Source organism: Equus asinus, chromosome 7 (genome assembly GCF_041296235.1).
Source record: "Equus asinus isolate D_3611 breed Donkey chromosome 7, EquAss-T2T_v2, whole genome shotgun sequence".
Lineage (NCBI taxonomy): Eukaryota > Metazoa > Chordata > Mammalia > Perissodactyla > Equidae > Equus > Equus asinus.
The window spans coordinates 73,619,092-73,636,558 of NC_091796.1; the positions used below are offsets into that span (position 1 = coordinate 73,619,092).

General features: G+C 37.2%; 1 protein-coding gene across 10 annotated transcripts in view; it reads left to right on the forward strand.

Annotated features, from left to right (window-relative positions):
* Window positions 1-17,467, forward strand: part of SYNE2 (spectrin repeat containing nuclear envelope protein 2) — a 298,118-nt gene that overhangs the window by 77,549 nt on the left and 203,102 nt on the right. For all 10 annotated transcript variants that reach the window (XM_070513755.1, XM_070513754.1, XM_070513759.1 and 7 more), the window contains 6 exons: window positions 546-742; window positions 6,163-6,263; window positions 8,007-8,108; window positions 10,349-10,486; window positions 15,833-15,997; window positions 16,624-16,736. In XM_070513755.1, the coding sequence (XP_070369856.1) occupies window positions 546-742; window positions 6,163-6,263; window positions 8,007-8,108; window positions 10,349-10,486; window positions 15,833-15,997; window positions 16,624-16,736 (816 nt within the window). The remainder of the gene's footprint in view (window positions 1-545; window positions 743-6,162; window positions 6,264-8,006; window positions 8,109-10,348; window positions 10,487-15,832; window positions 15,998-16,623; window positions 16,737-17,467) is intronic.

Here is a 17,467-nt window from a genome sequence, read left to right on the forward strand (position 1 = left end):
AATAATAAAATGAAAAAAAGTATTTAATAAAAGTAAAATAAATAAAATGATAATGAACATGTAAATGTCAAAAAGATTGGAATACAACACAGCGGAATACTAACCAGCAATAAAAATGAATGGAGGAATAAACTGCTGATACTTAGAGCAACGTGGATGGATTACAAAAAATGTAATGCTCAGCCATAGAAGCCAAACATAAAAGAACACATGCTCTATGATCCCGTTTATAGGATGTTCTAGAACGGGCAAAACTAAGCTATGGTGAGAATTAGAGCAGTGGTTGCATTTCTGAGGGGCGTGGGGAGCAGGGTGGGGACCGACCTGGAAGGAGCATGGAGGAATCGATGTTTAAGGGATTGTGAGCCTCACCAAACTTGTCATTTCACTTTGATTTGATCACCAGATTAAAATAAAATATTTTCCTCGAATGGTTTGTATATTTGATTCACTGAAATTTGCTTTAGTTACTGTTGACTATAGCGGAGGCGCTTTGAAATATTCTCTTAAATAGTCTTTATTATGTTTTCGTCCTTTTGTGAAAGGTATGAGTCTGTCAGTGTGACAGATTTTAAGTCAAGCTGGAGAAATGGGACGGCTTTTTTGGCCATCATTCACGCCTTGCGACCAAACCTGATTGACATGAAGAGTGTGAAGCATAGATCCAACAAAGACAATCTGAAGGAGGCCTTTAGAATCGCAGAACAAGAACTGAAGATCCCCAAACTGCTGGAACCAGAAGGTAAACAATCTTCTTTCTTTTTAAAAGTGTCCAATGTGATGCTGATTTGAAAACGGTATCCATGTGTAAGCAAGCATAACTGTTATATTTTAGTCCTGGAGGATTTAACTTGACTCTATTAAATTTCATGAAATTAAGAATTCCTCCCAATTAGTTAACCTCAGTAATTGCCAGGATGACACCACAGCTGAAAGCAAACCATGCTGTTATTGGGAATAATATGAGCCTTTGTCTTAGTTTTCTTCTATTGTGTTCCCTTGATTCTATTATCTGTTCTGAAATCTCTTGAGTGTGATGTTTGAGTTGTTCACCCCTTTCCCACCCCCTTCCCCTAGTAAAGCTGAACCCCTGTGAGGACAGACTGCTTTTCTGTTTCCCTCCATGGCTTGCCCAGTTTGCTGTTGATTGCTATTGTGTTGAATTGTTAATGACAACAGCAGAATCCTAAATATTGGTTATATTCAAAGAGACAATTATCAAATTATACTTTAACTTCATGTGATGATTAAAGTAATTTAATTATTTTGGAAAAGCACTTTGGATTATATTGTTTCATAATGTACCCAAAGCTTATTAGAAAAACCCCACTAGGATCATAAAAGAGGCATGTAGGATTAGTGACATTTATAAGGAGCTAAGGGGTCAAGAGATACAAGTTCTAGTCTTAGCTCTGTAACCAGGGGTGTGTAGGTAAATGTTTAACAACTGGCTCTCCAAAACAGTGTGTGTGTGTGTATATGTCTATATACATATGTCTACTATAAATATTGCTAATATAAAGGCTGTGTAGCACACACTCTACAAATAATAATAAAATATATCATACACTTTATTATAAATTTCCCAAAGCTCAGAAATGCTTTGGTTGATTTTTGCCAAACTCTTGTGTCCACCTGTAGCCAATTTATGGTTGCAGTTGCTGAACAAGCATAGTTCTTAAATGTTGGTGGATAATTTCTTTTATGTTAATGAGTAAGTGGAACAGCAATGAGGTATGTCAGAACTTAACTTTTCTTCAATGACGTAAATGACTTTTTTGCTGAATTAAATACTGAAAGAATATTTCCTCAATTTTTTGTGCTATTTGCGATTTAACAGCTGTAGACAGGACATACTTTTAAGATTAATCTGCATTATTTACACTTTCTCCATCCCTTTCATAGCAGTCAACAAAACAACAACAAGCCCTCCTTTGCTGATTTTTTTTTGTGGTATAAATACTACCACTGTGGCTGATTTCAAGCTACCAGCGTGAAGTCACTGAACACAGGTGGAAAAAGACATACAGTAGCTCATCATTATATATTATTTTTTCTAGCATACAGATACAACAGACACAAATAACCTCAAGAGCCTGGGTAGTAGTAAAATAGTTGGGAAGTGATGGGTTTTGAGTATTTTCTTACCTTTGTTTTAATATAATTTATTTAATTATGTATTTACATAATTGAGTTTTGAATGTGGGCTATGTTTGACAACGAGCTGATATAACTGCTGAAAATTTAACAGCTCTCTCAAGCTGGTGTAAACTGTGGCTTTCTCACTTAGAAACTTTCTGGTTTAAAACAGCTTTATTGAGATACAGTTCTAAGCATACAATTTACCCATTTAAGTGTACGATTCAATGGTTTTTAGTATATTCACAAAATTTTGCAAGCACCATCACAATCAATTTTAGGACATTTTCTTCACCCCAAAAATAAGCCCTATGCCCATTAATAGTCCCTCCCCATTTTCCCCTTAACTCCTCCGCACCCCAAATACACACACACACACACACACACACACAACAGGCCTAGCAACCACTAATTTACTTTCTGTCTCTATAGATTTGCCAGCTCTGGATGTTTCACATAAATGGTATCGTACAATATGTGGTCTTTTGTGACTGGTCTCTTTAACTTATAATGTTTTTGAAGCTCGTCTACTTTCCAACATTTATCAATACCTCATTTTATTTTTTTCTTTAAATAGACTTTATTTTTTACAATAGTTTTACATTTACAGAAAAATTGGGAAGATACTACAGTAAGTTCCCACATCCAGTTTCCCCTATGTTGACATCTTATGTTAGTATGGTACATTTCTTACAACTAGTGAACCAATATTGATAAATTATTATGCTTTATTCTTATTTCCTTAGTTTTCCCCCAGTGCCCTTTTCCTCTTCATAATTCCATCCAGGTCACTAAATTACATATAGTTTTCTTGTCTCCTTGGGCTACTTGATGTAACAGTTTCTAAGACCTTTCTGTTTCGATGACCTTGGCAGTTTGGATTACTGGTCAGGTATTTTGTAGGGTCCCCTTTACTGGAGTTTGTGTTATGTTTTTCTCATATTAGACTGGGGTTGTGAGTTCTTGGGAGGAAGACCACAGAGGTAAAGTGCCATTGTCATTACATCATATCACAGGAACATACTGACAACGTGACATCACTGTTGGTGTTGACCTTGGTCCCCTGGCTGAGATGGTGTTTGTCAGGTTTCTCCTCTGTAAAATCATTCTTTGTTTCCCTCTTTCCGTGCTGCATTCTTAGGAGAAGTTACTTTCTACAACCCACGCATAGGAGAGTTGTGCTCACCCTCCTTGAGGACAAGTTATCTGCAGAAATTATTTGGAATTCTGCACAGGCGGTTTGTCTATTCTCCCCCGTTTATTCATTTAACCAGACATCTATTTATATCAAGACGGACTCATGGACAGTTTATTTTATACTTTGTGCTGTAATCCAATACTACTTTATTTATTACTCAAATTAAAAAAACATTTTTTTAGGGGCTGGCCCCATGGCCGAGTGGTTAAGTTCACGCACTCCGCTGCAGGCGGCCCAGTGTTCGATCCTGGGTGCGGACATGGCACTGCTCATCAAACCACGCTGAGGCAGCGTCCCACATGCCACAACTAGAAGGATCCACAACGAAGAATATACAACTGTGTACCGGGAGGCTTTGGGGAGAAAAAGGAAAAAAATAAAATCTTTAAAAAAAAAAAAACAACATTTTTTTAAAGCTCAAAGTTTTGGCCATTGGCACTCTTTCAGTTGGCTCCTGTGCGCCTTTGACATATCCACATCAACGCAGGATTTCCTTGTTTGCTTTTGAGCACGTTCTTAATTTCTGGCATTATATGAAGGCTCATCTTGTATATTTCCTGGCCCAGTCCTGGGATCGGCCATTCCTCCGAGGAGCCCTGGTTCCTTTTATTGGAGATGGTATTTGAAACCAAGATGTGTGTGTAGCTGTGCTCATTGCTACTGGTACTTAGCCTTTTTGGACCTCAGTTGAATTAGATGATATTTCTAAGTTCACATTTAGCCTCATGATTCCCTATTTCTGTATATAGGTTTGTCATTAGTTTGGTTTCATGTTGCTTGTTATTAATTCTTCTCATTAACTTCCCTCCATTTCCTGGTTTTTTCTTCCCTCCTTTTTTCTTCTTTCTTCTTTTTTCCTGTTCTTTGTCTTTTTTCTCTCCCTTTTGGCTTTTCATTATCTTTTTTCTTTTCTTTATTTTTCTCCATGCTTTGCCTTATTCCCTGTTTGTGATTACTGTTTTGTTTTTTTGTTTTTGGTGAGGAAGATTAGCTCTGAGCTAACATCAGCCACCAATCCTTCTCTTTTTGCTAAGGAAGATTGGCCCTGATCTAACATCTATGCCCATCTTCCTCTACTTTATATGTGGGGCACCTGCCACAGCATGGCTTGATAAGTGATGTATAGGTCCACACCTGGGATCTGAACCTGCGAACCCTGGTGCACTGAAGCAGAGTGTGCGAACTTAACCACTATGCCACCAGGCTGGCCCCTGATTACTGTTTTTATAAATACTTCTTTCATATTTTGATTCTCCAAATCTTCATTAATGTAAAATATTTTCTCTATTTTAATATGTGAAAATAATTAGGCAACTAATCGCAGAGACAATATAATAAAACCAAATTGCACACTACATGAATGCTCATAATTCATTTAAAATAGCTTAACTAATAGCTCAAAAATGTGAAATACGTCATGATTATTTAACAAATACCCCAAAACAAATACCACGGTCATATTTGAATAAGGGAACTATCTTTGACACAATTTCATTAAACATTTAATCATTAGGCAAAGCTTCATATATAATGAGAAGTTTTTAAAAACAAATATCTAGTTAAGCCAGTATCGTTTTATGTATTTCTTGATATTTATACTCTTTTCAGTAAAAGATAGAATAACTCAACTCTTGGGGATCCTTCCTTTATTGAAACCCCACTCCTGGCTTTCTATTGATACCTTTTATGTGCTTACTGTCTTGAATTTTATTATTTGGATATAGATTAGATTCCCATTTCCCCAGCCGGCTTAGAGCACACACTGGGCCCAGTAAGCACATTGGCTAAAGCATGCATAGTGTGTTGTACTTGTGTGTTGCTTGTTTTTCTCCCGACTGCAAGCTCCTTGAGGGGCAGATAATATCTTAAGGCATCTAGCATCTACTCAAGTGTCTAGCATCTATTTGTTGAATGAATAAAGGGATAAAAGATAGGCCCCTAAGAACAAGGACTGAGTCTTACATATGCTTGTAACCTCTGCTTGTGACTGCATTGTTGGCGCTCTATAAATATTTGCTGAATTGAGTTTAACTGAATTAATAAATAAACATAGAAGATTTCCTTTTCAATGATCGTCGTTGGTTATTTTGGCAACATACCCAGAGACATCCCAATATTATGTGTTCATTTTGTCTGTGACATGTTGCAATCCCTTCGTTGTCATTTTTGGGTCTACCTAATTTATTATACATCTGGAAAACTTCTGCACTTAAGGAATTTCTAATATTTTTAACTTTGTTTAATTCAGCATTTTCCAAATTAATTTCACCATGGACTCTGTTAATACAACACAAAATTTGCCCCATATAAGGCTCTCAGTAAATATATTTGTTCTGTGTATGAACAAATAAAATCTTGTGGATGTCTTGAAAAAGTCTTCCATACAATAGATACTTTTGGAAATGTTTTACTGCACAAAATGCTGAGACCAGTGTGTCAGGAATGGATTTCACTTGCTCTATGTTCCTACACTCCTGGAGGAGTTTCTGCACTGTGTCTCTGGAAAGAGCAAGGCTTTGTTTTCTCCTTTCCACCCTCCCTGACTACTTATGCCCTCATACATGCAACATGCGTAGTGACCTTTTATTTGTAGGAAACTGAGGCTGTGCATGTACCACTGCTGGGAGTCAACCCAGCGCTGTCTGACTCCAGATCTAAGCTCTTAACCACTCTGCAGTCTTGTGGCAAGGGCATGTGACCAGAGATTGCATGGCTGGTCGGCTGCTTTGGTTCATTTCAAGGCTGTCATGTGGCTTAGCCTGTTCTCGAGTATGAATCACAGTACATCACATCTACAGCAATTGATAATGGGGCGTATCTTGCAGATGTGGATGTTGTGAATCCTGATGAAAAGTCAATCATGACCTATGTGGCACAGTTTCTGCAGTATTCAAAGAAGGCACCTGGGACTGGAGATAAAGCTCAGGTATGTCTTTATTAGTACAAATCAAGCTCATTTTTGTTGTACCCCACTAATGCTTTAATTTTTAAAATTGAGGTATAATTTGCATGCAGAAGTTAATGTACAATTCTATGAGCTTTAACAAATGCATACACTCATGTAAACCATACTCCAATCATGATATAAAACATTTTTATTACCCATAATGTTTTATTGTGTCTCTATCCTGTCTGTACTCCCCACCCTAGACAACCAGTATTCTAATTTCTTTCTGTAGACCAGTTTTGCCTATTCTCTTTTTTTAAGTAAAAAGTGGTAATTTATTAAATTTTTCTGAATTATCTAAAACAACGTTTAGATAGGCACCATATAGAATAAATTAAGTTTAGCAGGCTTTTAAAAATTCTAGAGATATCAAATTTTTGTCTATTGTAATTTTTAACAGCTTTGTTCAGACACAGTTCACATACCATAAAATTCAACCATTTAAAATTTGCAACTCAGTGGTTTTTGATATATTTACATAGTTGTGCAACCATTACCACGAGCTAGTTTTAGCATATTTCCATTTTACCTGTTCTTTAGCTTCCGATAAATGGAGTCATATAATTCCTATAGATGCAAGCATTGTGTTCTACTCTTCATCCTTCTTTGAGACACTCTTGAGTTACCGTCAGATTGCCATTTGATTATTCAATTTTTTCCTTTGACTTGCAGTCGGTTACACAAAATATTGTGTGTGGAAATTTCTTGGAAATCGCTAAGCTGAAAATAAACACTTATTCTGCTTCTATGAAGATAAATGAGTGGTGTGAATTTAGTAAAGTGTTTTTGAATATTATTTTAAATTTTATTTAATCTACTTTCTCGGACTTGTTTACATGCAGTCATATTACCGCATTTTGTTTGACAAATTTAGGCCTATGTTTTTCCAACTATTCTGTGTGAGGCCCCGAGCTAGGCTGTTTCTGACTCTGGAATAGAAGCTCAAGCTGAGACTCACGCTTACAGTTCAGTTCACTTATTTCTGACCTGCTGAGGAGCTACTCTTCTCTAATTAATTTTTGTATTAAAAAATAAAATTAAAAATTCAACTGTCCGTGAAATCGGATGCAAAAATATACAGAAAACACTCTTACTTAATAGAAAGAAAAAAAGTAAATGAAGGTTAAAGGAGAATGGAGATAAGATGTAACTTCTTTTGCTTTATCCTCCTGCAGTAAAATTTCCTTCCAAATGTGGGCAAGCTTGCCACCTAAGCAAGAATCTAAAAATAATAATAGAAAAAGGAAAAAATAATTATTGTTCACTTGCATATGACAACATAACCGAAACTTTTGGGGGTGTTATTGTTTAGGGTCCTTAAAAAGTTCAAGATATTTTTGATGTCAGTGTATTTGGTGGGTGTGAACATCTCTTGAATTAACCCATATTTAGATGTATTGGAAAGCAATATTCTGAAATGCCTACTATATATAAGTAATTTAGAATAATGTTGTCTAAAATTGAATAATGGAAATGGATAAGCCAAAAAAATAAGGGCCTGCTTGCCCTGTTTCTTTAGCACATTATGTTCAGATGCTAGTTTCAATCCATTTTAAAATTTAAGGTGTTATGTTAACAAGCAAAATTTCTTCTTGGCCCAAGGAGTCATCAGTGTGTAATGGGTGCATTATTTCACTGATGTTTGAAGTTGTTAATTATTGTTAAAAAAATCACCAAGTCTATTTAGGATAGAATTTAAATATATGTATGTGTGATTTACAGGGAAAGATGAAAGATGCTGTGGTCTGGTTAACTCTGCAAGAGAAAAAACTACAGAAAACGCTAAAGGATTCAGAAAAGGAGACCTTCTTTAAAAAGTATGAAGTAAGTATGACTTTAAACAGCAATTTATTAGTAGTTTACGCTTAGGGAAGAATAGGATGTTTTTAGAAAAAAATCTTTCAGAGTTACCTGTTTAAATACTAAATTAACTCCAAGTTTCAGCAGCTGAGTTCTAGGACAGTGCTGCTCAAATTGTAATCAACCTGGGGAAGCTTGTTAAAATGCAGATTCTGACTCAGTCGTTCTGGGGTAGGGCCTGAGATTCTGCATTTCCACCAAACTCCCGGTGGTGCTGATTCTGCTGGTCCTTAGAGTGGGAAGGTTTTAGAGCGGGGATTGGCAAACTGTGCTCTGCGGGCCCCACCACCAGTTTTTGTAAGTCCAGTGTTACTGGAATAGAGCCATGCCCATTAAAGGATTGTTGTGGCCGCTTTCACATTACAACACCAGAGCTGAATAGTTGCGACAGAGACCATGTGGCCCACAAAGCCGAAGATATTTACTATCTTGCCTCTTAAGGCTAAAGTTTTTCAACCCCTGGTCTAGAGCAGAACATACTTTTCAGAATGAATATTGAATGAAAGAAAGGTCAAGAAATCAGAAATGGAACCATCCCAGAATTATAGTACAGGGCCTCAACCAAGGGGTCCTTTGGGGAATAGTGACAACTGTTATTGTTGCCACATATTGAACACTTGCTGTCTACCAGGCACCTTGCTGACAAGCATTTTACATGTTACCGTGTCTTGCTGAGTATGGTATTGATACTCCAGTTTTACAGATGAAGACAACAAGACTTCGAGGGACTAAGTGATTTATCTAAGGTTGTGTAGTTACTGAGAAGAGGTGGAATTTGAATAGCAGCCTAGCTCTCTTTACATCCTGATGCTTCTCTAGGGCAAGCATTTATTCCCTGTACCATCTTGGAAGAGACTAACAGGAGCCAAAGTGAAGGCGCCACAGTCCTTTTTGTAGAGCCCACTGTCTGTGCAGCTTTGTGCTCCCACGAGTTCTCTGTCCTGAGTGAAGTGGAGATGCTGTCATGTGCCTACACGGCAATTAGCACCTCTAGGCCTCCATTCCTCTGTTAAGTGAGAGGTGGATGAATCCAGCCTTTCCAACACTAACATTCAGCGGATGTGTGACTTGCTGTCCACACCATCCTTTTTGGTTTGGAGCCATCAGGCAAGGAAGGGATCAGACATTCTCATCTTCCTTCCATCTGAACTGCATAGGCTCCTTGTGCTTCTTCCTTCTTAGCTCTGGCCTGAGATTTCTTTTCACTGACAAGATGCTCAGTGTCTACTGGAAGTACCTTGCTCTCATATGTCTTAGATTTAGTAAAGTACCACAGATTCAGAGTTCTTAAATAAAAGGCTTTATGAAGTTATTAATTATCAGAAAGAATTAAAATAAATTAATGATCCCTCAGTTTGTTCACAAAATTTAATTAACAATACTGCTAATAGTTATGGATAGTGTTTTAAATAATATTTATGGAATTGATGACTCTTAAACACAAATATTTCACACTAGTGTGAACCAAGAAAAGCTTTATTTATTTAATTTTTTTGCTGAGGAAGATTTGCTCTAAGCAAACATCTGTTGCCAATCTTCCTCTTTTTGCTTGAGGAAGATTTGCCCTGAGCTAACGTGTGTGCTAATCTTCCTCTACTTTGTATGTGGGACACCCACCACAACCTGGCTGCCGACAAGTGGTGTAGGTCTGTGCCCAGGAACTGAACCCAGGCTGCAAAAGCAGAGCATGCCGAACTGAACCTTTAGGCCATGGAGCCAGCCCCTTTATTTATTAAATTTTTGAGGGCAGATACAAAGTATTTTCTAAAGTCTGTATAAAGTGACTTGGGGAGAATTGGCTCAAGCTCAGTTAATCATAGACGCTTCAAAAACCATTTATACATGATGACTCCTGTCCTATAATTCTCACTTCCACGCATTCTTATTTTGTTGTGAACACATATTTGGGGAGGACAGACAAACTCAGATTTTCCATGTGGCGTCATGATTTGTTCTCTAGAGCTGCGTGACCTTGCCGCTTCGTTTTAGTAGAAATTGAACAGTACAAGATACGAGCTGGATATATGTCACTGTGACGGCACCCAAATTGTCAGGGTGCACTGAAGAAAGAAATCCTGAATTCAGGGAATTTTATATTTATTTAAAATTTAAATAGAACCTACAGCTATAGACGTTAAAACAGCAGATTACATTTTATAAACTAATTTAAACATTTCAGTCTTTAAATACTCTTCTAATTGTAGAGCTTGCTGTCCTTTCTGGAGTCATTCAATGAAGAAAAAAAACCCTTTTTGGACATCCTGTCCGTAAAAAGGAATCCGGATGAGCTGAATGAAGATCAGTTACAGATGAAAGAAGCCTGGGATGGCCTCAACCACCAGGTTACTGTGTCGTACTGATTAGAAGAACATTTTCATGGGGCAGCTTTGTTGGATGAGAACTTTAGCCTTCGACGAGAAATTCTGTAAAAGATGGAGTAGATGCCTCATCAGAAAGTTGGGGAGAGTGTTCTTGTATTTTCTCCATGGTCTCATTTGGGTAGTGGTTGATATCTAAACAGGAATGTATAACATTCTGCTTAGAGAAATTGTAGCCTTATCCAAAGTTTTCATATTTGCCATCAATTCTTGGTTTGCCACAGTAGATTATCTGTATTCTGATTGACAGCAGCCTCCTCTCTATCATGGCCCAGTGTCATGTATCAGTATCAATAGATGGAAGCGGGTAGAGACAAACCCAGAGAAACTGTGTAAGGATGAATGTGTTTATGTGTGTCTGAATACATCCATGTGATTTCAATCATTTTAAATTTATTGAAACTTGTGTTATGGCCCAGGATATGGTGTCTATTGGTGTACATACCATTTACACTTGAAAAGAACATGTATTCTAGACTTAGTGGATATAGTATTCTATAAATATCAGTTAAGATGAGGTGGTTGATAATGTTCAGATTATCTATATCTTGACTGACGTTTAGTCCAGTTGTTCTGTCAATTGCTGAGAGAAAGCTATTAAAATCTGTAGAATCCTTTCTATAATTCTGTTAAATTTTTCTTCATGCGTTTTAAAACTTTGTTATTAGGTGTGTACCTTTATGATTGTTGTGTCTTCCTGATGAACTGACGCTTTTACTATTAGGAAATATTCTTATTTATCTCTGGTATTGTTTTTTCTTGATATCTGCTTAATCTGATATCAATGCAGTCACTCCAGTCTTCTTATGCTGACTGTTTATATGGTACATCTTTTTCCTTCCTTTACTTTTAACCTATTTGAGTCTTTATATTTGAAGTGCGTCTCTTATAGACAGCATACAGTTGGATCTTGCTTTCTTATCCACTCTGACAATCTCTGCCCTGTAATTGCAGTGCTTAGTCAGTTAATATTTAATGTAATTATTGATATGGTTCACTTTAAGTATACCGTTTCATGCTTTTTTCCCCTGTATATTCAGTTTTTTTATCTCTCTTCTTTCTTTTCCTGCCTTGTTTTAGATTATGTTAATTGTTTTAGAATCCCATTTTAATTTATCCATTGACTTTTTGGCTCAACCTCTTTATCATATTTTTAATGGGATTACAATATACATTCTAAAATTTTTACAGCCTACTTAGAGCTATACAACTTAGTTATTATACAACTTCTTATAACATGTAGAAATCTTGCAGTCAAATTGATTAGTTTATCTCTCATTTTTTATGCTATAGTTGCTTTATATATAAATATTTATATAACACAAATATGTTTTAGAATCCTCAAGACCATGTTATAAGTTTTGCCTAAAACAGTCGTATATTTTAAAGAAATTAAGAGAAAAAATTGGCTTTTTATATTTATCTAAGTATTTACCATTTCCAAGATTCTTCTTTCCTTCCTTGAGATTTGAGTTTCCCTCTGAACTCATTTCCCTTCAGCCTGAAAAACTTCCTTTAACCTATTTTATAATGCAGGTCTGTGGGTGATAAATTCTGTTAGTTTTCTTTGATCTCTAAATGTCTATTTTGCCTTCATTTTTTCAGCATCTTTATTGAGGTATAATTTACATATCATAAAATTCATTCATTTTAAGTGCATAGTTAAATGATTTTAAGTGAATTTACAGAGTCGCAACAAAGGTTGCATGATCTGCCAGTCAAAAATACTCTCTGGTGTTGGAAAAGTTTGCAGATCTCTGCTCAAGTCTGTTGGCTGTCAGGAGCGACAGTCTGTTTTCACAATACATTTTTCACACCATTTAAGAAGTGTGTTAAATGGTGGTGTAGTGGCTTGAAAGAGCCACCCTTTGAGAGAACCCAGTTTGGGAGAACTAGTGCGCTGCAGATGCCTTCCATCCGCTCGCCGTGCTCACTGCCTTCTCAGCTCTGTTCTCATCACAGCTTTGAAACTGGCCCCCGGGAAAGGCGGGAGATCTCTGTTACAAATCCTGGACAAAATGGAAGGAGAGGAAGAAGATTGTGTCTGTATAGTTCAGGCTTTTCCAGGCCACAGTGACCTGGCCTAATTTTGCTGAACGTGACTTGGAAAAATTACCCAAAATAATGAGAAAAACCATAAAAAGAACTATTTTGCAAGATTAAGTGCTGCAAATTGATAGTAGCTTGAAAATCCACTCCTTAGGTAGAGGGAAGCTCATGTTCTTGGTGTGACAAAAGGAGACATTAATTTTAAAGTTATCAGGTATATAAAAGTCCATACCATCTAGACCGTTTCTGGTTCAGTTGTTTGAGAACACAGATATCTCACAGCATTGTAGTAAATGTTCTGTTTTTTTTAAAGATTGGCACCTGAGCTAACAACTGTTGCCAATGTTCTTTTTTCTTTTTCTCTTTTTCTGCTTTTTGTCCCCAAATCCCCCAAGTACATAGTTGTATATTCTAGTTGTGGGTCCTTCTAGTTGTGGCATGTGGGACGCTGCTTCAGCGTGGCCTGATGAGCCGTGCCATGTCTGCACCCAGGATCCAAACCGGCGGAACCCTGGCGGAGCACGAGAACTTAACCACTCGGCCATGGCACTGGCCCCCAGTAGTAAATGGTTTTGTTTTAAGCCTACTATAGAAAATAACAACATTATGTTATTTTGACCTGACAAGATCTTATATGAATTTTCAGTCAAATCCAAAAGTAATTTCCAACACTAAGAAAGAAAGTGTGGAACCAGTTTTCCATGTTAAGAGAGAAAGGAGAGGAGTGAAAGGTAAACATCACAGTCTGTCTTTCTTCTGCTGTCTGCTACACAGAGTACAGCCTGAGTCAGAAAGCATACTTTTGGTTTCATTTAAAATGTCCATAGCTTTCTTTCAGCTGTGGAAAAAGCTATCATTCTTAGCCTCTTTTATTAGTCATTTATCAATTTTCTGATTTATTTTTTGTTTTTTGGCAGATGCACAAGTAATTCAGATATAATAAAAGCACAAGTAACTTGTTTATATTAAAAATTCATAGGGGCAGCCCCGTGGCCAAGTGGCTAAGTTTGCACACTCTGCCTTGGTAGCCCAGGGTTTCACCGGTTCATAACCTGGGTGCGGACATGGCACCCAAGCCATGCTGAGGCGGCGTCCCACATAGCACAACCAGAGGCACTCCCAACTAGAATATACAACTATGTACTGGGGAGCTTTGGGGAGAAGAAGAAAATAAATAAATAAATAAACAGAAGATTAGCAACAGCTGTTAGCTCAGGTGCCGATCTTTACAAAAAAATTCATAATAATGAAAACATTTTTTCCATTCTTTTCCAACTGGGGGCTTAACGGTATATAGTTAATGATTTAAGACTGTAGAGTTGTCTTTTGCCATGACTTTTCAGAAAATAAACTTGCAAGGCAATTAAAGCAAAACAAAATACTGCATGGTATCACTTATATGTAGAATCTAAAAAAAAAAAGCCAAATTCGTAGAGACAGAGTACTGAAGTGGTGGCTGGGGCTGGAGGGTGTCGGAAATAGGGAGAGGTTGGTAAAAGGGTACAAACTTTCAGCTATAAGATGAGTAAGGTCTGAGGATCTAATGTAAAACATGGTGACTATAGTTTATGATACTATATCATTGAAATTTGGTAAGACAGTAGAACTTAAATTTTCTCACAAAAAAAAGATAAATATTATGTTAAGTGATGATATGTTAACTAGATGGTGAGAGTCCTTTCACAAAGTAACATCTATCATATCACCACAATGTACACAACTAACAATACACAACTACGTACTGGGGGGCTTTGGGGAGAAAAAGGAAAAAAAATAAAATCTTTAAAAAACAAAAACAGAAACAAAACCAGATTTTGATTTGTGCTTGATCTCCATAGGAGTGTCGTTGGAACATAAAAGAGCCATGTGAGTTCAAATAAAATGCCACATTCCTAATGGAGTTGTCAGGAAAGGAGGCCTTGGAGCTGGGTTTTTATTGTGCTGAAGAATTGCGGTCATCAATGTGGAGTTTGGTGTTTTTCTGGGGTCCTTCTCCGGCCCCTCTGCCTGACTCCGTTCTGCTGACTACACTTTGCTGTAACTGTGTACTTGTCTGCTTCCACCACTAGGTCGTTTAGGCAAGACTTGTGGCTTTTATTTATCTGGTTGAGCCTCAGATGTAGAGGGTTTTGTTAAACTTACTATTCCCTTCATGGCACATGGGTCTGGGCAAGACCCTGCTCTTATTTTTACTCACTTGTTTAATTGTGTATTTATCTCCTTTATTACCCATACCCTCCTTCCATTCCTCTTTCTCTTTTGGCCGCCATTGTGATGTGCTTAACGTGGACATTTTTGTTTTTTGTGTTCTTACAAAATACGTATTGTACTTATGTATCCATGTGTTTTTAATCTGTTAAATTGATGTTATATGTTACTCTCTTTCTTACTTTCGTTTTTGAGCGCATATATTTAAGGTGCCTCCACGTTGCCGTGTATGTACATCTAATTTGTGTCTAACTGTTGCATGGTGCTCTGGTACTCTGTGGTGTGTGACCACCACGTGTCCCCTCTCCACTCCGGAAGCCTTCTATTTCTTTATGCCCAACTCTTAGCACAATAGGTTATTTGTAAATGTTTGCTCAATGAATGAATGATTGAATGAATGAATGTGTGCGTGAGTGAGTTTTAATGGTGCTTAGCAGGGGGATAATCCAAGTAGAAGGGGCAGCAAGAGCGAAGACCTGGGAGTGCAGTCAATGTTTGGGGAAATAAGTAGTCGGCATTTGTGAGACTCGTGTGGGCGCGTAGGGAGTGGTGGGAAGGCTGAGGAAGGAGGAAGTTGCCTGGATTGTGGGGGGCTTTGGTCTAGGACAGATATTCAGGAGATATGGTAGAGATACCTAATATGAATATACGACTGGGGCTAGTGAGGAAAATAATCTATAAATCTGTGTGAGAGGTGTAATTGTAATGTCAGAGAACACAAGGGCACACAGCATTTCAAACGGTGGTCATTCAGTACGATAGTGTACCTCTGCTCGGAGGGGTGCTTTAAATATTTCTAGTTTTCCGCTCATAGCTGATTACAGATTTATCAAAACATTTGTTTTTACCTTTGTGCCTGCTTCTCCTATAGCTTTTAAACAAATTATCCTCTCGATCAGCAGGTAGCTAAATGATACTTAGAACTAAGAAGTTTACCCATTGATAAAGATTTCCCTGACTAATGGGTCAGAGAAACTTTAAAGAATTAAACATGCTGTGTGTGAAGCAATAAACCAGAAGAGTTCTACTGAAGGATGCCTTCCGTTTTTTCAGATTAATGTGTGGAAAATGAAGCTGAATGATGACCTGCCGTTGCCCCTCCATCAAATCGAAGCTTGGCTCCATGAGGTGGAGGAGCTTATAGATGAAGATTTGCCAGCCTTCCAGGATTATTCTGAAGCCATGGCTCTAATACAAGAGAAAATTACTTTATTCAAGGTTGGCAAAGAAAAAGAAATATGGAAAAAATCTTCACTTTGTTGGGAGCTGTTCTTGAGGAAGACTTTTTCCTAGAAAGAAGGGAAAGAAATATAGTGGGTATTTGAAGTTGGTTTAGACTGATTCTCCCAGGGATTTTTGGGATCCGGAAGACAGCTTCACATTCTTCGTGAGCATTGTGCTAGTTTAAGGTTGAAACAATAAGAAGAGAGTCCAGTAAGTTCTAAAGCAGCTGTAAAGTCTAACAAAAGAGGGGGGAGATGGGTTTAAAATGTGGGAGATTGAGTTCTCACTAAAATGGCATGAAAGAATTTGATATGTGAGATTTATAGCATTTGAGCCCACAAAGAAATGGAAAATACATTAGAAAACAAACGATTTTGATAATGCTTTTACCAAAGAAACTGCCGTCTGCCTCTTTGTAAAATGTTTAAATTTTGTAAAAGTTTAAAACATTTATGATAAAAATATTTATTCACAAAATCTTAGTTTAAAAAAACTAAAGGGGCTTTATGATTTTTTTGAAAAAGGATACAATGTATGCACAGAGCAAATGGGATTAAGAAACCCTCAATTACAATGTTTGGCAGTAAATCTGGTTCATGTCATGCTAAATTTCTTTTCAGAGTCTGATGGATAAATTTGACTGTCATTTGAATACTCTCCTGGCATTTGAAAATAGAGATGAAAAACATTTACCACTGGTACCGCCTAACAAACTGGAGGAAATGAAAAGACGGTGTGTAACTCTCCCATTTCACAATTGCTCCTACCATTCGTGTTTGAGCACTAACACGGGCCTATAGGGACCGTGCACTGCAAAGTACAGATTTTTAAGTAATTCCTGACAAGTATTCTCTTTTCAATCTTGGTAATAATATCTTCATGTTTTATGTAATAGTGACATATCATGCTAACATATTTCCTTTTTCATTGGATAGTAGAATGCAGTGGTGGAGTAAGTTCTGGACTTAGAGTCAGAAACTGAGCTCCGTGTCTTGGATTTGGCCACGTTCCTCTGTTTTTCTGAGCATATTTCCTCATTTGTAAATTTAGGATAATGATAATCACCCTGTTCATGTCTCACAAGGATGCTGAGTGAAATGGGAGGAAGTATATAAGGACGCTTTATCAACTCTAGAATACAAATATAGAGATTATTTAATTGATGGTTGTCCATGTCTTCTCTTTTCTCATTAATGATAAGCAACTTATTAGAATGATAATAAAAGAGTGTTAGCCTAACAATGAAAGCTGTTTTAATACATAAACGTTTAAATTATAGTGGCATTAACAGCAAGAGAAAGATAATCTGTGTATGACTCCACTCATATGAGGAATTTAAAACTATGGACCAAGAACAGTTTAGTGGATGCCAGGGGAAAGGTGGGGTGGGGGGTGGGCACAAAGGGTGAAGTGGTGCACCTACAACATGACTGACAAACATTAATGTACAACTGAAATTTCGCA